General features: G+C 43.2%; 1 protein-coding gene across 4 annotated transcripts in view; it reads left to right on the top strand.

Annotated features, from left to right (window-relative positions):
* Positions 1 to 24,672, top strand: part of SRGAP1 (SLIT-ROBO Rho GTPase activating protein 1) — a 159,854-nt gene extending 135,182 nt beyond the window's left edge. For 2 of the 4 annotated variants that reach the window (XM_063447084.1, XM_063447082.1), the window contains exons 17-22: positions 5,120 to 5,344; positions 7,444 to 7,523; positions 16,438 to 16,618; positions 16,752 to 16,886; positions 19,031 to 19,370; positions 23,013 to 24,672. In XM_063447084.1, coding sequence (XP_063303154.1) covers positions 5,120 to 5,344; positions 7,444 to 7,523; positions 16,438 to 16,618; positions 16,752 to 16,886; positions 19,031 to 19,370; positions 23,013 to 23,390 — 1,339 coding nt within the window. In that variant the 3' untranslated portion in view covers positions 23,391 to 24,672. Of the gene's footprint in view, positions 1 to 5,119; positions 5,345 to 7,443; positions 7,524 to 16,437; positions 16,619 to 16,751; positions 16,887 to 19,030; positions 19,371 to 23,009 lie in introns of all 4 variants that reach the window. The other 2 variants (XM_063447083.1, XM_063447081.1) reach the window with 1 other exon arrangement.
* The last annotated feature ends 1,405 nt before the right edge of the window (positions 24,673 to 26,077 follow it).

Raw genomic sequence — 26,077 nt, 5'->3', positions numbered from 1 at the left:
TGTCCGATTTAAATGCCCTTTTCTTATTTTTAACCTCTTCTTTTACTTTTCTACTAAGCCACATTGGTTTCAATTTGTTTCTTTTATATGTATTCCCCAATGGTACACACTGAGAAATGTACCTTTCTAATTTTTGTTTCCATTTATCCTAAGTGTTTTCTTCACTAAGGAGTTAATGCAAGTCAATATATTGTAGAGTTGCCCCAATTTTATTGAAATTGGCTTTTTTAAAATTATACGTTTTAGTATATCCCACATGCTTTTGCTTTTTTGAGTTTATTTCAAGAATTACCATATTGTGATCACTTTTTCCCCAAATGCTCCCCTACTTGAATGTTTGTGAAAACATCCACATTGTTTGTTATAACGAGATCCAGGCAAGTATCCTTTCTAATTTGTGCTTGTACCAGTTGTGTAATTTAACACATTTAAAAACCTGATTCCCCTTGCTGAAGTACTAGTCACTCTATCCCAATTTTTGTCCAGGTAATTAACATCTCCAATAATTAACGTGTTACCCAGATTTGCAGCTTTCCCAATTTGCTCTAATGGCTGTTCTTCCTCATTAAAATTTACATTAGGTGGATTATAACATATCCCAACTAATAATTGATTTACCTGTTCTGAGCTTTCCCATCCCCCATCTTCACCCCCTTATACTGCGCTAAAGCCAGGGCTCGAGTCCTGCAGGAACGCATGGGAACAGCGTTCCTGCACTTTTTCCAAAGCAGGAACACCGTTCCCGTTACCAGTCCTGCAGGACCTGCCCTGCAACCTGCACACAGGGGCCCATCACACGCTGTGTTCCTCTCCAGCACTAACTCTCGCGAGACCTGCGGCTGTAAGAGCGTTGCCACGGGTTACCGTGGCAACGCTCCGCACAGGCGAGTCTCGCGAGAGTTAGTGCTGGAGAGGAACACAGCGTGTGATGGGCCCCTGTGTGCAGCGGCTGCTTCCCTCCACCGGACCACCAGGCGATCTCTCCCCTCCCTGACAAGGTAAGAAGCAGGGAGGGGGGAATAAAACAAAAAAAAAACTAAACACATAAAGATTAAAAAACAAATGCTTCCCCCCATCATCCAGCACACACACACACACACATCATCCAGCACACACACACACACACACATCATCCAGCACACACACACATCATCCAGCACACACAGCACACACACACACACACATCATCCAGCACACACACACACACACATCATCCAGCACACACACATCATCCAGCACACACACACACACACACACATCATCCAGCACACACACACACACACATCATCCAGCACACACACACACACACATCATCCAGCACACACACACACACACATCATCCAGCACACACACACACACACATCATCCAGCACACACACACACACACATCATCCAGCACACACACACACACATCATCCAGCGCACACACACACACACATCATCCAGCGCACACACACACACACACACATCATCCAGCGCACGCACACACACACACACACATCATCCAGCGCACGCACACACACACACACACATCATCCAGCGCACGCACACACACACACACACATCATCCAGCGCACGCACACACACACACACACATCATCCAGCGCGCACACACACTTCATCCAGCGCACACACATCATCCACTGCACACACACACACACACACACACATCATCCAGCACACACACACACACACACATCATCCAGCACACACACACACACACACATCATCCAGCACACACACACACACACACATCATCCAGCACACACACACTCTGCATTCATTATACACAGTCTGCACTCATTACAAACACACTACATTCACTATACGCACTCTGCATTCATTATACACACTCTGCACTCACTACAAACACACTAAATTCACTATACACCCTGCACTCACTATACACACTCTGCATTCATTATACACACTCTGCATTCATTATACACACTCTGCATTCACTACACACACACTACATACACTGCATTCATTATACACACTCTGCACTCACTACAAACACACTACATTCACTATACACACTCTGCACTCACTACAAACACACTACATTCACTATACACACTCTGCATTCACTACAAACACACTACATACACTGCATTCATTATACACACTCTGCACTCATTACAAACACACTACATTCATTATACACACTCTGCACTCACTACAAACACACTGCACTCACTACAAACACACTACATTCACTACACACACTGCATTCATTATACACACTCTGCACTCACTACAAGCACACTAAATTCACTGCACTCACTACAAACACTGCATTCACTATAAACACTCTGCACTCACTACACACTACATTCACTATACACACTCTGCATTCACTACAAACACACTACATACACTGCATTCATTATACACACTCTGCACTCACTACAAACACACTACATTCACTATACACACTCTGCATTCATTATACACACTCTGCACTCACTACACACTACATTCACTATACACATTCTGCATTCACTACAAACACACTACATACACTGCATTCATTATACACACTCTGCACTCACTACAAACACACTGCATTCATTATACACACTTTGCACTCACTACAAACACACTGCATTCATTATACACACTCTGCACTCACTACAAACACACTACATTTATTATACACACTGCACTCACTACAAACACACTCTGCACTCACTACAAACACACTGCATTCATTATACACACTCTGCACTCACTACAAACACACTGCATTCATTATACACACTCTGCACTCACTACAAACACACTGCATTCATTATACACACTGCACTCACTACAAACACACTGCATTCATTATACACACTATGCACTCACTACAAACACACTGCATTTATTATACACACTCTGCACTCACTACAAACACTGCATTTATTATACACACTCTGCACTCACTACAAACACACTGCATTCATTATACACACATTGCACTCACTACACACACTACATTCATTATACACAATCTGCACTCACTACAAACACACTGCATTAATTATACACACACTGCACTCACAACAAACACACTACATTCATTATACACGCACTGCACTCATAACAAACACACTACATTCATTATACACGCACTGCACTCATAACAAACACACTACATTCATTATACACGCACTGCACTCACAACAAACACACTACATTCATTATGCACACTCTGCACCCACTACAAACACACTAAATTTATTATGCACACTCTGCACTCACTACAAACACACTACATTCATTATACACACTGCACTTACTACAAACACACTACATTCATTATCCATACTCTGCATTCACTACAAACACACTACATTCATTATACACACCCTGCACTGCACTATGTGCATAGGACTGTAATTTTATTTTTTTAAGCCCCCCCCCCCCCCCCCCTAAAAAAAAAATTACACTCCTATGCATATAGTGCAGTGCAGGAATCTTGGGTGAGTTCCCACACTTTTTTCCCCAGGACTTGACCCCTGGCTAAAGCCCATCTCCTTTCTATCCTATCTCCGTTTTCTAGATTGCTTTGACCCTCCACCGCTAGTACTACTCATTTAAAATCTCCTCCAACCTTGTAGCTATCCTGTCCTGCAGAACCTCTCCCGTTTAGGTGCAGTCCATCACGGCTTCACAGGTTTTACCCAAGCGCAAAATAGGCCCAGTGCTCTATAAACCCCAAACCCTCTTCTGCACCAAGACTTCAGCCACGCATTGACCTCTCTAATCTCCCGCTGCCTTTCTGCTGTAAAATTATTTCTCTACACCTTGGAATTACAGTCTAGTCTTTATTCCAGAACACCACACGTCCCTCTCATATCTCTGCTATTTAAATCCTTAGTAAGTTTTAGTTAATTTATGTTTTAATTAAAGGTAGATAAAAGTTAAATCGCTGTAAGGTAAGTTTTATAGTTACATAGAAACGCATAATATAAGTGGATTTCAAGGATCTGATGCCAATTTAGCTTTTTTGGATGTGATTAAAACTCTATTAATTCACCTAATTGAGCAGTATCCTCGTCATTTTAATTGTAAATTACTAAATGTAAATGGGTAAATAGAGCAGAATGGCAAATGCTGTGCAGTTCATCCATTATATATCAACACGGTGTTCAGAACCACTTGAGTCCATGTACTTTGATATTTGAAGAACATATTATTTACAATTAGTTTAATTGCACCTGTATTGGCTCTTACCTATTGTTTTGCTTTTTAGTTTAATTAAGCAGCTTGTGTCAAATGTACTTAAAGCTTTCCTAGAGCAATATGCATACTTCTACCCAAATTGACTATTTAGCCTAGATGTAATCTATAAAAAAAAAAAAAAATATATATATATATATATATATATATATATATATAATTGCCTTTTACAGCCTTGAAGTCAACTTGTTTGTAGCACACTGGTTTTCTGGGTGCTGTCCCACCCTGCCAATTTAATTTTCTGGTGTCCCGCATCTGGGGAACCCAGAAAACTCTATTTGGCAGCACATCATGAGCACATCATTAGATATGCTTGTGCTATGCATCAGCGCAAGAACCCAGCAGAGAGCACTTCAGCAGCTCTCTCTGCAAGTTCCTACAGGCTGGGGGTTTAGGGTTCAGAAGGTGTGCCCACCCATTATGGAATTAACCAATGATGCATCATTCACACACCATCTCAAGCCCAAACCACCTTGTCAGAATCTCGTACCTCCCAGTTATGCCAATGATGAGCAGAAATTGTGTCTTTGATCCCCCTCCCTTTTAGAGGAGGCCCTGTGTGCGTTCTGCTGTCCTATCCATAACAAGAGATCTCAATGTAGGAGATTTTAAGGACTAGCATGTTTTAGGCCTGGCTAGTGGTACTGGGTTTGAAATTGTTTGACCTGATCTAGAAAACATATGTAGATCTTTAAATTGTCGCCAAGGCATTTAGTACCCCATACGTCCACCTTGGTGGATTCTTTGGTTTTGTTCATATGAGTTACTTAAATCTACCCCTAATACAGGGGTAAATAAAGTAATCCTATTACAATGCAGCATACAATGCATGGAAATAACTCTGCATACTGCATCATCTTTGTAAAACGGCATCTTCTTCTCCATGCAGCCTTTCTCAGTACAGCGATGAGAACATGATGGACCCGTATAACTTGGCCATTTGCTTTGGCCCCACTCTAATGCCTGTTCCAGATATACAAGACCAGGTGTCCTGTCAGGCTCATGTGAATGAAATTGTGAAAACCATTATCATCCATCACGAGACCATTTTTCCAGATGCTAAGGAACTGGAGGGTCCAGTGTATGAGAAATGCATGGCTGGGGACGATTACTGGTAAGTCAATTAAGTATTGCCTCCATTTCGCTTTGCTGTTTTGCATGAACAATGCTCTCTTTTTCATACAAGTTTTTCACATTCTCGGCAAGGAAACATTTATTTTTAAGCATCAAACGGAATGGCTTAGATTTAAATCAACAATCCCAAACTAAAACAAATGTGTCTGATAAAAGAAACAAGAAGCCCCTTTGTATCGGCACTATTTTGTTGGCTCTGGTGGTTTATTTTTTTATTACAGTACTTTGACCTGTGTTCCTCTGGGAGTACTCCTTCTCTGACACATCTACATTCACAGTGCCAGTTATTTGTAACCCCTTCTCCTTATCCTGTGAATTAAGATTTTGGCCATATTAAGTAGATCAACAGCTTAAGAGGTACCCGTTGTCTTACTCCTTTATTGGCATTACTGCAGGTATAGAGCAGTTCTGTGCAGCTCAATGAAGATGGTCATGTAGCATTAAATATGTGATGTACTTTATAAAACCTATAGACATTACATTTTGTTCATGTGCCATTTAAAAACCCACGGAGAGCCATATGTGTCCTGTATGTAGTCTATTGTATAATAATGGCAAAGGCCCTGTTGTGGGCCGAAACGTTGTTTTGATTTTGCTCTAATAAATCGGCCAGCTGGATTGAACTTGAGTGCCTGGACTCATTACTTTTTGGCAAATCCTTACTTTTTTGCAAATCATTTTATATAACAATGGTCTCCATGCACATGTAGCGAAGAGGATGCATACTCTGCTGTAGTGGTCTAATGACTATATTCTTCATGATACTTTAAAGTCAACCTATGGTCCAATTTCTAACTCAAACATTGATGCACCAGTTTGTATTGTATATTTATGTGGCATGCTGTGCAAAATATTTATATTTTGCTTCATTATTTTAAGCACATTCCTCACAACACATTGGATAGATAAGGACATCATTGGATAGATAAGGAGTACATTAATCTAACACATTAGACCTGTAGCTGCAGAAGTGCAGATTTTTGGGTTCTGAGAACCCGTTTTTTAATTTATTTTTTTGTCAAACTAATCAAGTACAGGTTTCCCATAAATTCCCTGATGCCCACTGTTCCAAAAGAAAGTTTAGCTAGAAATCGTAATGTCCAATTAAAAAATTTGTACAAACTGCTGAACATATTTAAACACGATCTCTGGTGTATTTGGCAGTGCATAATCATGATAAATGCAACTTTAGCTACTTAGGCAGTTGTTATGGTGATGTTGTGAAACATTCTCCCTAGTTTTGAAATTTACAGAAATAACTACTTTAGAAATAAATCCAAAAACTGAGAGAAGTGACTGTAAGGTTCGAACTACGGATCGCGATTTCCTTCATGCTGATTTAATTTCCTTTTTTTTTTCTTTTTTTTTTTTATCACAACTGGAAATTCCATATTCAACACATGTGTGATGTCTTTGCAGGAACCCGCACGTGCTATCTTTAAATTGATTTCATTTTTAAGATCTAGCACCTGAAACAAACAATACATTTTTTTATAAAATTCCTGAATTAATACTAAACAATAGTCCATTTTCTGTGTTAACATCTGTATTTCAAGCGGTTTATTAACATTTTTATTTAGAAGCACATCTGTACTTTGCTGCCTGTCTCCTATTTGGAGAGATATTTCCCAGAATGCATCGGAACTCTCTTTCCAGGTGGTCGCTGTATTTTTGCTTGCTTTACATTGGTAGTGTCCCTTTAAGTCAAGTTTCCAGATAATGTCTAAACTGCAAAGGATACATTTTATCAAAACTTTGTGAAACCATGGTGGATTACTGTGCAGTTATAATAATGATTGATTATCCTTTTAATTGTTAAAGTTATCCTTTCAAATAGTTTTGCTATTGTAACTCTGTACCGGAGACTTGCGCTTTTTATATGAAGAGGTCAAGACTTTTCACCTTCCAAACTTGGGGTGGAGTAAATCAAATGTGAAAAAAAAATGTGAAAACCAATTCTGGAAATCTCTCCACTTTAACTGACGTATTTGATGTTTCATGTCCTACCTGGTACTTGTTTCAAGATATCTTTGCAGATTGCTCTTACTGCAATGTTTTAATTAAACTATTTATCGACAGTGACAGCCCATACAGTGATCATGGTACATTGGAAGAAGTGGATCAAGATGCTGGCACAGAGACTCACACAAGTGAAGATGGTGAGTTAGTTTTTGGTGGATTTGAATTGTTCTAATTCTAATGTTCTATTTAAGATTCTACTTTCTATTTGAGCAATTTCGCTTAGTCTTCCATTCATTTTCCGTGGGTATATCGAACAACTGTGCCTATTTAGGAAGGACAGTACTGGTTTTGGTATTGGGTCCAAATATTTCTGTCTTTTTTTTTATCGTACTGTATCTCTTTTCTAATAACTCCATTTTGTTGATGTATCTCAGGGTATACCAGAGCTTCACGGCAATAGTGTCTCTAAACTACAATAAATGTGTTTTAGAAATCAGTCATTGTAAATAAGATACATTGTTCTAAATTGTATAAATTGTTATTGGTAAGTCACCTAAAATATCCCAGAACAGGTCTGCTTATGACCACATCCCCACTCACACCGTTAAAGGAACACAAACATGTATTCCTGACCCTATAGTGTTAAGAACACTAGCCCCGCTGGTTCCCCTTTAAATCCCTAAATCTAGTAAAAGCTTACCATTGAATTGGCTGTGATTGTCAATTCTGACGATCTCAGCCACAGAGAAGGGGAGGGGGAGGGGGGCACTGGTCAATCAGCATCTCCTCATAGAGATGCATCTCTGAGGAAAGTTCAGTGTCTCCATGCAGAGGGTGGAGAATGCAGCACTGCCCCATGAAGCACCTCTTGTAGCCATCTGAGTATTGGCCACAAGAGGTGTCCGATCGCTGTAATGTAAACACTGCCTTTTCTCTGAAAAGACCGTGTTTACTGCAAAAAGGCTGCAGGGACTGACTATACTCACGAGAACTACAGTGAACTCTAGTTGTTATGGTGACTATAGTGTCACTTTAAAATGAAAGTGTCCCTCTTTGTCCATTTAAAATGTTGGAAGGTATATTTGGAACATGCAGAGCAATGTGGTGTTGAAGTACAAACACCAAGCCATGCTGTTAAAATATCTGCATTAAAAGAACACTATAGTCACCAGAACAACAACAGCTTATTGTAATTGTTCTGGTGAGTATGATTCCCTTTAGACTTTTTGCAGTAAACACTGTCTTTTCAGAGAAAATGCAGTGTTTACATTACAGCCTAGGGATACTTCCACTGGTCACTCCTCAGATGGCTGGTAGAAGTGCTACCTGGGGCAGTGCTGCCCAGTGTGCAGCACTGACATTTAGTGCATGGAGACACTAAACTTTCCTCAAAGAGATGCATTGATTCAATTCATCTCTATGAGGAAATGCTGATTGGCCAGGGCTGTGTTTGGCTTGTGCTGGCTCTGCCCCTGAGCTGCCTCCTTGACTAGCTAAGCCAATCCAATGCGTTTCTATGAGAAGCATTGTGATTGGCTTTTGATCAAGGCTTCTGATGATGTCAGCCAAGCAGCAGATCAGGGAGGGAGGAGGAGGCTAGATTGTGGTTTTAACACTATAGGGTCAGGAATACATGTTTGTGTTCCTTCTCCTATAGTGTTCCATTAATGCAGTTAAAATCACATAAACAACATTATTACGGTTTTAAAATAGAATGTGACGGCAGATAAGAACCATTCGGCCCATCTAGTCTTCCCAATTTTCTAAATACTTTCATAAGTCTCTGGCCTTATCTTATAGTTAGGATAGCCTTATGCCTATCCCACGCATGCTTAAACTCCTTTACTGTGTTAACCTCTATCACTTCAGCTGGAAGGCTATTCCATTCATCCACTAACCTCTCAGTAAAATCTTTATCAAGTTGTGTTTTAATATAGATTCCCTGATATGCCTTAAATCTCATTATGTTATTGCACCTGCCAGAACACAATTGGGAAAACTGATCAACTAGAGAATTTTTCCAGCTGGGCGATTTACATTTTACAATTTGGATTTCAATTTATCACAATTATTTATATAGTAAATAAACTCCCAAATCAGTATGATTTATTCTGAATGCTGCTTCTTTATCAGCTGCAGGTTTGTTTTGTGTTTGTTTTTGTTTTATTCATAATAAAAAAAAAAAAAATATATATATATATATATATATATATATATATATATATATATATATATGCACACACACACATTTAATTTCACAACTGAAAAGCAGATGTGAAGATTAATACCTTAAAATATATACTTGTGGGGGGGCGGGGCCTGAAAGCAAAGATGGCCAGCTGCACATGTTAAGAGTTCCTGCAACAATGGACAAACGTGTGAGGCTACCGACTGACATAGTGGCTTTAACGGCAAATGGAGATTGGGACCAAACGCAGAAAAGCATTCTGAACACTCCGATACACGTCCGACACTGATACACCACAGTAAATCTCCAACCGACCATGAGGCCTTACTCAGAGCAGAGCCTGAGGACTGGGGGAGACGGCCGATCCCCGGGCACGGGATGTGCTCCTAAGCAGAAGCCCACCGCAGCCCTGCTGCCCCCCCCCTCCCGCAGAAAAGCATTCTGAACACTCCGATACACGTCCGACACTGATACACCACAGTAAATCTCCAACCGACCATGAGGCCTAACTCAGAGCAGAGCCTGAGGACTGGGGGAGACGGCCGATCCCCGGGCACGGGACGTGCTCCTAAGCAGAAGCCCACCGCAGCCCTGCTCCCCCCCCCCCTCCCCCCATGGTCCTTGCTGGGGACGGTTACCCCCACACCCATACCTGCACAAGCGGCGAAATCAGCAACCACACGAAGCTTACAAGACTCAGCCAAGATGAGCGGCCTAAGACCAAGCACCCACGCATCACACCACCCAAGCACACAAGGGACTTCATAAACCTGGTGCGCACCCATCTCTGGGCAAAGCTCAAAGCCCGGAGACAATCTTACCAGCTGGCGATGAGAGAGGTGGCGGGATGCATCCGTCCGACCACCCAGCGCATCCTGCTATGGTGTCCCCCTCACAACTCCAGAGCGACCTCCAAACTGAGTAGGAGCCGAAGCTCCATCAAGCGGGAAACGGTGCCGGGCCCCTCAAACGCTGAAACTCACGATCCTTCACCACTGAAAAAGACCCGGCCAATCCCTCACTCAGCGGTCCCGGAAACCAGCAATCAGCATAGCACAAACCCCCACACTGATGACCACAAAGCCCAACGCAATGCAGAAAGAGATGCAGCGGGGCTGGATCCAGGGAGACACAACCGGCGGAGAGCCCACACATGGCCCACTGTGGAGGGAACCCAGAAGGCACCATTACTCAACCACTCAAGCAAAGCTGCCAGAACGGGCATTGGGTGAAGCAACCTGGACTTATGCAATCCACGGCTCACGGTCGACAACCCTGCCTATAAAGTAGAGACTGACACTCTCAGCAGCCGAAAGTAATGTATAAGACCACCCTATCCAGGGAGAACACTCACCCTGCACAGCCAGCTATAGGCACTACACATACAGTAATGGTGCAGCAGCATGCCCTTATAACTTAACACTTACCTGGGCTACTGTAAATGTAATACTTTGTCTTGGTCCGTGTCTGTGACCCTTACATTTACTAATAGGATAGACCCAGCATACTGTATTGTATAATGGCCTCGCAGCCCAACCAGGTTATTAACACGCAGTAGCCTGAAGCACCACGACTTTCATTCTATATTGAAATAAGCTGCAGCAGTCCAGGCATAGTTAATGTTACCACTAGTTGGACTGACTATTCACGATAGAGAAGCAACGTTTTAACTTAATCTATAGCATTAATCTCCCATTGTTTCAGGTTGTCATGTTTGATCTAACCTTGTACCACACTTTTTCCGATAAGCTGAACTGAAAAACTACTTGTTAAGCGACAATTATACATAAAAATGTGCAGTAACCTCTAATGCCTGACTACTGTAACACAATGTCTATATAACTGTGTATCCTTGCTGTTGTGGCACTGCAAGCATGATGTGTTCAACCCTTGCACAAATAAAATAAAGAATAAAAATAAATATATATTTGTGATTTCTGAAAGTTTTTCCTTTCCCAGTTTACGAATGTAATTTTAGTCTGGCTTTTAAATAAAGCAGAGGCCAATGCTGCAATCCGTGTGCCCCTCCTCCCACTGCAATGTAATCTGGTATTCGTGCCGGCACAGTGAGTGGGCGTATGCCGTTACATGTCCCTTTATCAGGATATACCAGCTCCTGCAAATCCTCTTTAAATTGTGTGTGTTCATTGGTCATTTTACTTCCCTGCTTTTGAAAGCAAACAATGAAATTAGTTATGTTTTGTTGTCAATAGAAAGTGATTAGACATGGTGCAGCCTCTCACATTCTTCTTAAACAACATGTTAACTTGCAGTTCCAAAAATAGCAAATAGAATTCTTTCGGAATTATACCTTCCTTTCTATCTGTGTCCACTATTCACATCCCTTTGCGGTGTAAAAAAAAAAAAAATACTTCCAGCGTTCCTACTCGTCTGTTGCAGCTTGTTGACTTCTTCTGTGATCTCCTCTAATCCTATGCTTCTCATAGAAAAGCATTGGATTGGAGATAGGCATGTGCAGCCAAAAGCTCTGCCCTCCTCCAATCAAATGCGGTTATGAGTAGCATTGGATTGCAGGACTGAATTTCACTCTGTTCTGGAGGAGGAAGTGCCTCTAGTGGCTATCAGAGAAATTGCCATTACAGGTGTATTTTACCCTTAAACGTAAACATTGCAAAACGGAAATGTTTGGCATTACAGTCCTTTAAATAGAATTGCAAATTCTGGACCAAAATCCGGTAGCTAAGGAACGTTTTTCAGCTCAACTGTTTCTATATATTTCATTTTGCAATTCCCTTGCCCGTGCTCCACAATTGCAAATCTAGTCATTCATCCCTCATGTCCGAAGTCTAGGTGGAGCTGATTTTAAAATGTTTTAAAATTGGTTACAATAAAATGTTTGATTGAAAGTTAAGCAGTGTTTAGGGTGGGCAATATTGTCATTTTTCCAGCCCAGATCTATGAATGTACCGTATATATTTTTTTTTCATGGTGTGTTTACAATTCTGTGGTGTATTTGAGATTCTGTGCCGCAAGCTCACTGAGTTCTATATTATACTTATTATCAAAACTGCTTGAGACAAGCGCCACAACCACTAATGATCTGTTTCCTGAGCCTCCCGTGCCTCCAGCCTTTTTTATTTTCTGTATTCCAAACTTCTAAGTACTATTTTTAAAGCGTTTTGGAGTGCTCTCCCACCTCAGCATTATATTGCTATGAAGATACTATAATAAAATGTATTTTCTGTTTCTTATCCTCCTTCGTGGACAAACCATCCTGCTTTACGCCAGATAAGTAGTAATAGAAATGATGCATTCCATCTATTTAGATCATGGCCATGCAAATATCTTCCATCTGCATACCAGAAATAAACTGTATTAATTATAACACTTTCTTAATTGGATTGGTTCCTCAGGTTAAGTCTCAGAATGTGTCTTTCAAAAGTAATAAACGGTTACATATGTAATTTTCTCATTATATGTTCCAGAGCTGTAACACAAACAGGCTAAATCAGAAGCTCCATTCAGCACAAGTTGGCATTTATTTAAAAATGTTAGTGATCAGCTTTAAGACCCTAGAAAAGAAAAGTGTCATTCAGGCATAGGTGATCCTACATGTGTATCATCAGATATCTTGCATTGAGTACAGAGTTCTCTTGAAAATTTGAATGTCAGCCTTGTTTGACCTTGGCAAGAAAGTTAATGTCAGAAGCAAGTTTCGTGCCCACCACAAACAATAACCCACAACACAGAACAAACCGAGCTGACTCACTTTGCTGACTCCATTAACCAGGCACATTTGACATTTCAGGAAGTAACGAGCTGTTTATTCATTTCAATGGCATGCTCCAAAGTGAGACATTTGTTGATATTTATCAAAGTGACTGTTAAATTCCATCATAATTCTAATTGTGTATATTAAAGTGTTACTAAATTCTAACGTTTTTTTTTTTTCGAAGTCTAAATATATAGTGGCAGAAAAAAAAAAGAGAAGGGAAACAAAACACTTTTCTGACAGAAAAAAAGTGTCAAAAAGCTGTATAAATCCATTACGTTGCTGAAAAAAAATCAGCATGATAAAAAGACGACAGGGCGCAAAAAGATGAAGGAATCTGACATGTTATACAATGCTCCAAAAGTTAGACATTAAGGTGTTGGTGACACTTGGATAAATCTTTCCCAATGTTTTTGTTCCATAAAATCCTACTCTGTGCTGCTGAAGTGGCGTTTTAATCTATTTATTTAATAATTGTTTCCACGAACAGTTTGACGCTCCATGACTGCCTAGGCTGTCTCAGTAGTGGTGTTAGTGAAGTGACTCTGCTTTGGGTTTACTTCCTGATATTATTTTGGAATATGTTCCAAATGTATACATTAGGGTTAGCAGCATAGGCCACCATTTAATAATTTTGGATAAGTTTTGTGTAAAGCTTGTGAAGATTTGTGCTGTACAGACAGCTTGACGCTAGACTTGCAGTGGAGGGGTAGGTTATCAGTCAGGATTGATGAAACCTATGTCTTTTATTGCCTTTAAAGTAGTTTTGCATGACGTATATACAGTGGAAACCAACCCACAATGCAAAACACACAATAAAAGGCATGCAAACGACAAAGCTCAGCTCCCTACCTTTCCACCGCTTGAGAAATGCACCAAAAAGTCCCAAAAAAACTGCAGACAATTTCCAGAATGGCTCCAAAACGCGATGCAAAAGCCTCCACACTTAACGCCACGTGCTACTCACAGGCTCCAGCATGCAGGGGGCGGTGCTATAAACCTCCCAGTTGCGATGCATCCTGGTGAAACTTGCTTTGTATTGCGAAAAATATTCGCAAACCGAGGCATTATTTTCAATGGATTTTCATTTGTAAACCGAAAATTATGTTACGCGAGGCATATCAGGAGGTACCACTGTATTTGGATTACAAATGGGTTTATTATCACGAGTATATTTTAAGAAGCCTCTGATACATCTGAGGTATCTCAAATAGTCATGGAGCTCAGGAGAGGGGTTGGAGTACCTGAGCTTTGTATCACTGGAACAAAAAGGGATTCAGAGATGGTTGTGAAGGAGGTGGGGGCAAAAGTATTAAAACTAATAAAAAGAAAAACACCAACAGCAAAAACAGATGTGAAGCTGAACTTAATGTATGTCTACTTTCAGACTATGTAACCTAGGACAACATCGAGTGACAAAAATCACGAAAAAAGTATAATTTCTTATTGCTTTCAATAAACCACACGATTTTATTGTAATGTTTCATATTTATGTTCCATTTTTGAAAGTAAAATTTGTTTCTTAATACCCAACCTTGGCTCTTCAGAAAATAAATACCGACGCCATTTTTTGTTTGAGATCTGGTTTCTCAGCTGGTTATTACTACATTAGCAATAGGACTTAGTGTTTTGTAATTGGCAAAACACGGACTGTTTACATAGCACATCTTAAATAACCTCCTTCATTATAGCCCTTGGTAAAATTATAGGTTATATCATGACCCATTGAAACACACTGATTAGCCTCCACTTATAACCAGTAGCACAGTATAATGATTTCTGTGTTGTCTGAAGCATTCTCTATTAAGCCATCTCACAATACTTCTTATTGTATGCAATGCTCTCTGGAGTTTCCCATATACAGAGAGCTGCAACCTCTCTATTTAGGCAAATAATGTCAAGATAGATATACACACGCTAATCATATCGGGAAAGATGGTGAAGAGCAAAGAACACCAACGGTTAGCTCCCAAACGGTTTACAGCTACAATGCCTGTCCTGTTTTTCCAGCGTGATGACTATTTTTGGGGTCTGTTATTTGACAATTTTGAGGTTTTTGCTGATTGACTTTGAGTTTGAGAACATTAGTCTATATTAGCTAAGGGACATGCAGAGAGACCTTTCAAGACCCTAGGGGTCTCTTTGACAAGGGGGTGGAGGGGGGGGGGGGCGCATTATAAGGACTACTGTGTACACTAGTATGGGTGTGATTTCCGAATTGCTGAACAGTGTGATTTGTGCATCCTTAAAGTTAATTTCAATATATATTAACTTTATGGAGGAAAACACAAAACATTGCTTTGTTTAAACTGGTCGAATTTCCCATTGTGAAATTGTAAGCCATTATTTCCATTTTAGTCATATTGGCTTTTTATTTATGTCTGTGTGACTGTTTCAATGAAGCAGTAAGAAGCTGCGGGCCCGGCTGTGAAAGCATCTGGCCGACTGTGCTGCGGACACTGATCTCATTATGATTAGGTCTGGTAGAGTCAGACTGTTTCTCAGAATGTGCTGGCTGTTCGCTTGGACAATGCTGTTTAGTCTGTAAACAAAGCGCTGCTGTTCGTTATCTTTTTGATTTCTCGACCTTTCAACCCACTCATGAAAAGAAAAGTGCTACATGAAAGAGTTTACATTATAAGTGACACATTATGAAAGAAAATGCCCCTTTCAGCAACATTAAACCACTTCAGTCAAACAAGGTTTTTAGTTTATTCCAACCGTCCTGGTTAATTGGGACACTGATGAGTGGGCATATTGTTAATGTCCTTGTAGGTATGTTTATAGGGACCAGAATAAATACCCTTTTATTTGCCACAGTGGGGTGCATCGTTTACCCAAGCACACTGATGGGTTAGAATGGTCTGTGGTTACTGTTTAATGCGGATCTTGGCAAATCTAGCCTGATTCTTGGAGCCAAGCCAAAACTCTGTCCAGCACCACATACTGTACAGCTTCCGCATGATACCCATAGCATACAGTGATTGCATCCTGCACTCGATACTTACTGCACTTACACAATACTCGTAAACAGCTCTTGTAGGATGCCATGACACATATAGTAAACTGATGACCCGTAACTTCAACATATAATATCATTTTGGCACCCATTACACACATATCTACACATATTCTGTGATATGTAAATTCTCACCACTGCTGTTTGTTTTTTTGTTTCTTCTTCTTTTAGAGTGTGAGCCGATTGAAGCTATTGCAAAATTTGACTACTCTGGAAGATCTGCCCGTGAATTGTCCTTTAAAAAAGGCGCCTCCCTCCTTCTGTATCACCGCGCGTCTGACGACTGGTGGGAAGGCAGACATAATGGGATAGATGGCCTAGTCCCCCATCAGTATATTGTGGTGCAGGACATGTAAGTATAGTTAACGTTTACTATATATTGCTTTATATAGTGATCTCTAATTTGCCATATAACTTTCTTTTGTACAAGAACAGTACTTGTAAAGACAAACCTATGATTGCATTTATGTGTGTTTCTGTTTTAGGGATGATGCATTTTCAGATACTCTGAGTCAGAAGGCAGACAGCGAAGCTAGCAGTGGACCTGTGACAGATGATAAGTCATCATCAAAAGATATGAATTCTCCAACTGATAGGCGTCCTGATATATATTTAGCCAGGTAGGTAGAAAGTTGTGACTTTAAATAAATGAACTGTGAATGGGAGAGTTTTATAGAAGTTTCTTCAAGGAAATTGTACGGCAACATTCTAAAAGTGGAGCATCAAGAGAAATGTTCCATTGGTGGTTAAATCACGTTTAATCTCTGTTCTTTTTTTTTTTTTTTTTTTTTTTTATATTTTTGCTGTGCATTAAATTATTACAGACAGGCATGAGGTACCCCAACGGCAGTCCTCAGGCTTTCATATCACTGTTTACATTGGTGGTATTTAGGAGCATATGCACAATTTTATATTATAGGTAGAATACAACTAGAAAAGTATTGCAGGAAACATTTTGCTATGTATGTAATTATCGCTTAACAAGTATGAAGCATGAGAGTGAGATATGCAGGTCTCAATTAATCTTATTAGGAAAATTGTGTAAAATACGTTAGACGTGCGCGTGGTTTAGGCTTTAGCTTGAAAACCTCTCAATAGTGTTAGCAGCTTAAAAAGTGGAAACACAAGGCTCATCTTTATAAAATAGGTATTGCAAGGCTTACGTGTCTGGATTTTGATCTGTAAGGATAGCTTATCAAAGGAAATTAAACATGCAAGTTATATCAAAAAGGTTGGTACTTAATAGGTAAGATAGTGTCCACAGGGGTTGCATGGGCGCGCTGATAAAGCAACCCCCAGTGTGCCCCCAGTGTGTTGCAAAAAGTCATCCGACTCCTATAGTCGGCACGGCAAAACTAGCTGCCATTGAGGCATCGGCGGTGCTTAAAGGCAGTGCCCGCAGGTCTGTATTGCTTCTCCCGGCTGGGGTCTGCATGTGATTTTCTCGGGCAAAAGGGGAACTCGTCGTGTGGTGGTGGTCTTGCCGTTCCGTGTTGGTGGTCCCCCTGCGGCTCGATTTCCCAGCCCTCTGGCCTTAGCGAGAGCCCTTGCCTTGTGTCCATGGAGCCTTCCAGACACTGTGGTTGGCTTGGGGGCCCGCGGGTTCTCCCTGTCCCGGGAGTTCCCACGGGGGTATGGACGGCGAGGGGTAAACCCCTGATGGACTCCCAGCCCAAAAGCTTTTCGGGTGGTTAGGGGAGCGGCGTCGCACGCCCTTTTGACAGGAGATGTGGTTTTGGCACCCCGGTGTAGTCGAGGCTCGACGGCTCTCTTGGCAGCGCCATAATTGTAGCTTGTATGGCTCCTGCTATTCTGTGGTGGGGCTGTCAGTCAGCTTGGTCTCCAGCTTGCGCCAGAATTTATCGAAGATAGCTTCTATAGTTAGCCGGGCCCCATGTTGTGGGTCTGTAGGCTCGGGGGAACACGTGGCGTCCGCCATGTTGGGTGTAGCGTTATGTTGCTTACGTCTCAGTGCATTCCCCCTCTGCGCCCGCTCTCGGCTCGATTTGCTGCTCGGGTGTGGACCGCGATCACCCCTGACGGTCCAGGGGGGGGATAGCGGGGTTCCTGCTTGCGTTGTGTCAGCTTCTCGTGGCACCGGACCGGGGGATCGGCCGCCTCTCCCGCTCTACGGTCACCAGGCCTCATGGCGCAAGTCGGTCTGCCAGCTGGCTGCAGGGTGCTCACAGGCTGCAGGTTCGATGCAGTCTCCTTTCAGGAGTCTGGTGAGACTATTTGGGTTGCCATATGTGAAGCTTTATGTTGGGAATAGTCAGTTTTAGCACTGTTGTCTGAGGAGCTCTGCAGTGGCACGTCTATCCTCCATGCTGGTCAGGCCCCGCCCCTAACCTCTGTTCTTTTAATGAAACTTCTACAAATTACAATCGGGCCGCAGATAGGTTTTTAGCGCCTCACTTTCCAAGTAAAGATATATAAAAATGCAGATACACACATACACGCGCGCGCACACACACACACACGCACACTGACAGACATACAGATAGACATACACAGACGCCTCACTTTCCAAGTAAAGATATATAAAATTACATATAATAATACAGATACACATGCAGGTCAGAAATTATGAAGAAAGGTCTAGCCAGTTTATAGGAATCCTTCTCTAGGGATGTAGTATTCAGTTCAAACTATATTACCTTACCTTGTTTTGTGTCATTGATTAAAGAGAAGTGGACCCAGGACATAACCCTGATATACTCCACTTGCCATTTTTGCCTAATGTGAATTTTTCATTTTCTTTCAGGCACAGGAGAAGAGCTGATCCACCACCTCCTCGTCGCTCAGGCCGGACAAGTGACAGTCACTGCCCTTTACATCCACAACAGATTGCCAATAATTCTGTAGAAACTATGTCTTCCAATGTATCAAGTCATTGCAGTCCAAGACCTCTTCTGCATAATCGAAACCTCAATACGGACAGCCCAGAAAGAAGACGCAAACCAGGCCATGGAAGCCTTACAAACATTAGTAGGCATGACTCTCTGAAAAAGATAGATAGTCCACCAATTAGAAGGTCTACATCATCGGGACAGTATACAAGTTTTAATGATCATAAACCAATTGATGCAGAAAGTATTGCTCAGGTATGTAGAGGGAGTTAATGGTATTAGAACTTTATAAAATGTGTTCTATTAATCACACTCGGCAACATTACCAAGCTTCAATTTATGTTTCCTCTCAGTCTTATTATAACAACATTGTAATCTGTTCAGTATCCTGTCCACCTCCAGACACTTTCTCAGATATATCCTTTTCATGGTATATTGGATTTCTTTACGTTATGTAGCTACTGTGTCTATCAGTTGTTTCACGTTAACACCCAGCCCATTGTTATTGGGGTATAATGTCCATATTAACAAGGTTCTCGTTTGTTTCAATTTTATGGAGTATAACAATACAAATATTGCAACATACAGACTGTTAAATTGCTTAAAGTACCTGTTTAAATATAACCTCTCCGTGTGTGTGTATATGTTCATATACCGTATGTTATATCAGTCACATTGGAGTAGTTTTGATTAAGTATTTATTTGCAAGAAAAAACTTGCCTATAAACATACAATGTTATTCACTTAAGCCCGAATGGCCCCAAAGCAAATAGGCAGAGGCGGCTCTAGACTTTATGAGGCCTTAGGCGAAACGCAAACATGAGGCCCCACTAACAAAAAAGTGTCACATATACACATTGATGCGCTGTCTACCTGTGTATGTGCCTGAGAGTGTGTCTGACAGAGAGTATCCTTGTGTGTCTGAATGTATGTCTCTGTGAGCATGTTTGCGTTTTTGTCTGAGATTCTATGTGTATGGGGTAGCTGCTTGAAGTGTGTTGTGTGTGTATAGGGGGGGGGTGATGGTGAGAGGGAGAGGGGGTGCGATGGTGAGAGGGAGAGGGGGTGAGAGGGAGCGGGGGGTGATGGTAATGTGAAAGGGAGGGGGGTGATGGTAATGTGAGAGGGGGTAATGTGAGAGTGAGGGGGGGTAATGTGAGAAGGAGGGGGTGATGGTGAGTGGGGTGAGGCTGAGGGTGGTGACGGAGGGTTATGCTGAGGGTGGGGGGCGTGATGCTGAGGGTGGGGGGGGGTGATGCTGAGGGTGGGGGGGGTGATGCTGAGGGTGGGGGGGGTGATGCTGAGGGTGGGGGGGGTGATGCTGAGGGTGGGGGGGTGATGCTGAGGGTGGGGGGGGTGATGCTGAGGGTGGGGGGGGTGATGCTGAGGGTGGTGGGGGGGTTGATGCTGAGGGTGGTGGGGGGGGTGATGCTGAGGGTGGTGGGGGGGTGATGCTGAGGGTGGTGGGGGGGTGATGCTGAGGGTGGTGGGGGGGTGATGCTGAGGGTGGTGGGGGGGTGATGCTGAGGGTGGTGGGGGGGGTGATGCTGAGGGTGGTGGGGGGGGTGATGCTGAGGGTGGTGGGGGGGGTGATGCTGAGGGTGGTGGGGGGGTGATGCTGAGGGTGGTGGGGGGGGTGATGCTGAGGGTGGTGGGGGGGGTGATGCTGAGGGTGGTGGTGGGGGTGATGCTGAGGGTGGTGGTGGGGGTGATGCTGAGGGTGGTGGTGGGGGTGATGCTGAGGGTGGTGGTGGGGGTGATGCTGAGGGTGGTGAGGGTGGAGGGGGGTGGTGAGGCTGGGGGTGGGGGGGGTGGTGAGGCTGGGGGGGGGGTGGAGGGGGGTGGTGAGGCTGGGGGGGGGGGGGGGTGGTGAGTCTGGGGGTGGGGGGGGGTGAGGCTGAGGGTGGTGGGGGGTGAGGCTGAGGGGGTGATGCTGAGGGTGGTGGGGGGTGGTGAGGGTGGTGAGGCTGAGGGTGGGGGGGTGAAGCTGAGGGTGGTGGGGGTGGTGATGCTGAGGGTGGTGGGGGGTGATGCTGAGGGTGGTGGGGGGGTGATGCTGAGGGTGGTGGGGGGGTGATGCTGAGGGTGGTGGGGGGGTGATGCTGAGGGTGGTGGGGGGTGATGCTGAGGGTGGTGGGGGTGAGGCTGAGGGGATGATGCTGAGGGTGGTGGGGGATGGTGAGGCTGAGGGTGGTGGGGGATGGTGAGGGTGGTGGGGGATGGTGAGGGTGGTGGGGGTGGTGATGCTGAGGGTGGTGGGGGTGGTGATGCTGAGGGTGGTGGGGGGGTGATGCTGAGGGTGGTGGGGGGGTGATGCTGAGGGTGGTGGGGGGGTGATGCTGAGGGTGGTGGGGGGGTGATGCTGAGGGTGGTGGGGGGTGATGCTGAGGGTGGTGGGGGGTGAGGCTGAGGGTGGTGAGGCTGAGGGGATGATGCTGAGGGTGGTGGGGGATGGTGAGGCTGAGGGTGGTGGGTGAGGCTGAGGGTGGTGGGGGATGGTGAGGGTGGTGGGGGGGTGATGCTGAGGGTGGTGGGGGGGTGATGCTGAGGGTGGTGGGGGGTGAGGCTGAGGGTGGTGAGGCTGAGGGGGTGATGCTGAGGGTGGTGGGGGATGGTGAGGCTGAGGGTGGTGGGGGATGGTGAGGGTGGTGGGGGATGGTGGGGGATGGTGAGGGTGGTGGGGGTGGTGATGCTGAGGGTGGTGGGGGGAGAGGGTGAGGGTGGTGGGGGGGGTGAGGCTGAGGGTGGTGGGGGGTGAAGCTGAGGGGTGATGGGGGGTGGTGAGGCTGTGGGGGTGAGGGTGAGGCTGGGGGTGGTGGGGGGTGAGGGTGAGGCTGGGGGTGGTGGGGGGTGAGGCTGAGGGTTGGGGGGTGAGGCTGAGGGTTGGGGGGTGAGGCTGAGGGTGGGGGGGGTGAGGCTGAGGGTGGTGGGGGGGTGATGGTGAGGGTGGGGGGGTGAGGCTGAGGGTGGGGGGGGGTGATGGTGAGTGAGGCTGGGGGTGAGGCTGAGGGTGGGGGGGGGTGATGGTGAGTGAGGCTGAGGGTGGTGGGGGTGATGGTGAGTGAGGCTGTGGGGGGAACGGCTGGGGGTGGTGATGGTGGTGGGGGGTGATGGGGAGGGAGAGCCTACCTTTCCCTGGTGGTCCAGTGGGCTCCCTGGTGGTCCGGTGGCCATTACTTCCGGTCTGCAGCTCCGCAGAGCTGCAGACCGTGTAATCTCGCGAGATTTCAGAGCGTTGCCGTGGTAACCCGCGGCAACGCTCTGATTGGCCAATTCTCTCGAGTCACATGGTCTGCAGCTCTGCACACTGCGGAGCTGCAGACCAGTGTCTGCGGTGGCTGGCCGGCAGCCAGGAGGGGCCTCGCACCCGGCGGCATAACGGGCAAGCCGCAGGGCCCCCTCCTGGTGTCAGGTCCTCGGTCAGTGACCGAGGACCTGACACACTCTGCCAAAAGGCGGTTTAGGCGGCCGCGAGGCCCCAGCCAGAGCGAGGCCTTAGGCGGCCGCCTAAACTGCCTAATTAGAGAGCCGCCTCTGCAAATAGGGTAAATCCATCCGGCTGCTTAGGACGCCCTCCAAACTCCAACCCCCAGACATTGTTGATAAAATTAATCAATTTCTAGATTTTGTAATTCAGGCTCTGAACCAGACAAACTCCGTCAGATGGCTGAATGTGGCAAATCCAGGCTCTGAGAATTCAGTTCCTGGCCCAGATAATAAAAAGAGCCGACCGATTTGCCCGCTGGCAGCACTAGTAGCCACTGGGCAAATAGTTAAAAAAAAGAAAAAAAAAACACCTTGGCAGCATGAGAGTTAATTATGTGGCAGACATGGAGTAAAAAAAAGCTTGTTGGGCATCGATCTAGTCTTTATTTTTGTTTGTTTGTTTTTAAGCAGGATATAGAAGAAACCATGAATTCTGCCCTGAGTGAGCTTCGTGAGCTGGAACGTCAAAGCACTGCCAAACATGCCCCTGACGTAGTGCTGGACACCCTAGAACAAATTAAAAACTCTGCCACCTCCGCAACATCAACAGAATCACTGAGCCCTCTTCACAATGTGATACTGAAGAATACGGAGCCTCAAATCCGTCGCAGTACCAGCACTTCTAGTGACACTATGAGTACTTTCAAGCCAATGGTGGCACCTAGAATGGGAGTTCAGTTGAAGCCACCTGCTTTGAGGCCAAAACCAATTGTTCTTCCAAAAACAAATCCTGGTATAGGACCACCTCAACCTTCGCAAGGAGCCGCCGATAAATCCTGCACAATGTAACTTGAATCTTCGTACAGGCTGTTGGGCATGCTTTATCATCATGCATGGTGTGCACCGGGAATTGCCATGCTATGTATGAAACTCCTGCAACAATTTTAGAGAATTATGGGCGTGGGGGGAGGTTTGGTTATTGTATGTGTTTTTTACAAGAGTAGGAACACATAGATATTACTTGAAGATTTAATGCTGCACAACTTGTATAGATTGTGACCCAGATCACAAATGACTTCCCACTTACAAAATGGATGCACATTATTTATGCACAGAATTTTAACCAAGAAATGTCATTGGGAGTTAACAACTCATAGTGATGGAGAGATCTGTTGTTACCTCACAGGTCAAACATTAAGAGCAGCCTAAATAAATTATCCATGGGTTTTTCATAGCCTCTTACAGACCAATGACATACCTGCCATTTTCTGACATAAAGGGATTTGGCTTAGCTAGAGATGGCTGACTTCGCTCTCCAATTGTTGGTGAGATTCTTTTCTCACAGTGCTTTTCCTGATGGAACATCAAAGGAAAAGTAACTCACGGACATCTGGGGTGCAATCACTTATTTTCAACACATTTATAAATTGTACTTCTTTTTAAACCTAGGAGTGATGAGGGGGATCAAGCCCAATAAATGCAAATATTTTCCCAAAAAAAGAGGCTGTGTTAAGAGATTATTTGTAATTTCTAAATAGACTTATTAATATTATAGCCAAAACCATTTATTTCCTAACTGCATTGTAAACCGAAGACTGTATTGCTATTTACGTGTAAAATATGCACCGCATGTGGTAATTGTACAGGTATGTATGGAATATGTCTTTACATGTTTCTGTGAATGGAGATTGCTATATATGTATATGTGTAAATAGAGCGATATGCACACTAAACAGAGAAGCCGTAAAACTCATTGCGAGCACAAAATAGTCTATAATTACTGATGCTAGATTGTGACCCCTTTTCACTAATGGAGAGCCGAGAGCTGCTTGTGTATAATATGTATTGCAGCTAACATATGCTATTCTCTGTTCTGGGAACAGTTAGTTTAGTTTTCCCAGCATGAATGACAATAAATTGAATCTGTTCATTTTTCTATTTCTTTTAATCTTTTTAGTGTCTGCCTGTGGAGAGTATGCTTTTAATAAACAAATAGATTGAAATATATATTTTTAGTGTGGGGTCTGTAAGGACACATTCACAAACCGTGCAATTTAGTTTAATGTGTTGTTTAGAATAGGCTAAAAAAAAAATCTCTTCTCTTGAGTCATGGATATGACTGAGAAATGTACGTTGGTACTTTTTTTTTTTTTTTTTTTTTAATATAAATATAAAATATTGGGCTGTATATATATTTTGACTATAACGTCAATGAGCCACACTTTTACTTATGATATTATGTTCATAATATGCAGTCGGTATACTCGGTTTCTATTTGGGTTTATTTTGTTAAAATGTAATTAAGGGGATTTTTTTTTCATCGTATAATCAGGATACATTGACCTAATAAAGTAGGTCAAATAGGATGCAGTGTCTACATTAGTGGGATTCACAATGTGACACTATGTCTGCAGTTTTATTTTTGTTTTGTTTGTTTTTTCTTAATCTGAAACTTGTAGCATATGCCTTTTTTTTTAATCTGCAATTTGGGAGAATTTTTTTTTTTTTTTAAATGTGGACTGCTCACCTATATTTAAACAAACTTACTGCGGTGTCTTATTTTGCTACTTAGTCCTGTGTTTTTATCAGCTCTACTGTAGTAATAACACATTTAGGACCAAGAAATCGAAGTCCACTAAGCACTACTAACCCTCCAGCATGCTAGATGCAGCTGTCTACAATCACACTATTTCAATACCTCCTCACCTCAACCTGTAGCCTGTAATAGCTGGGTCTATTCGCTCCAAAGTAGAATCGGGTTGGAACATTTACAATTCAGTCATCATCTGTTAAAAGGCTATGAGGACGTCTGAGCTCAAAAGGAACAAACTGGAATTATTCACTGTTTTACAAGCACAGGGCAAGCCTGGTACTTTTTCATATGGTTATTGTGGCATAATAGAATTTAAATATGCGTCTTTTGAACGGAGTGAATATTTAAGTAACTGTAATGGACTGCATAATAATTATATTCAAATTAGTGTAGTAAAAATAAAAAATATATAGTAGAAACTGTGCATTCAGCACGTTCATACAAGTTTTAATGTGTAGTTTGATGGTTCTAGGTATTCAGATTACTGTCAATGGACATGTAGCATGGAAGTTTTTTCCGGCTACAGATGTATGCAACCTGTTCGTTATAGGGGGGCCTGATTGGAGTCACCCCATGCTGCTTTCTCTGGGTGCATAAGTCTGGGGTAACTCCTTCAGGCCTGTTGTCAGTATTGTCCTTTTACTGTCCGTTCCAGTACTGCTAGCGTTTTTTTTTTTCTGTTAACTATTTGTGTGAGTGTACATCTGTAGTATGTACATGTGAAAGTGCCTTTAAAATTTTAGAGGAACTTCAACTTTTTACTAATTACCATTGCGTCCAACCCCCATTGTGAAGAATAAATAAATAAAGAAAAAAATAAAAAAAAATTGTAAAATTGGAAATTTCTGTAAAAAAAAAACAAATGTATTGTTAATCCGTTGTGATGATGCACTTTTATGTAGAGTACTGTACATTTCAGCATGTACCATTACAGGTTTCAGTA

Source organism: Pelobates fuscus, chromosome 3 (assembly GCF_036172605.1).
Source record: "Pelobates fuscus isolate aPelFus1 chromosome 3, aPelFus1.pri, whole genome shotgun sequence".
In the NCBI taxonomy this organism is placed as follows: Eukaryota; Metazoa; Chordata; class Amphibia; order Anura; family Pelobatidae; genus Pelobates; species Pelobates fuscus.
The sequence above is the reverse complement of the archived record's forward strand: the minus strand, read 5'-3'. Positions and strand labels throughout refer to the sequence as shown.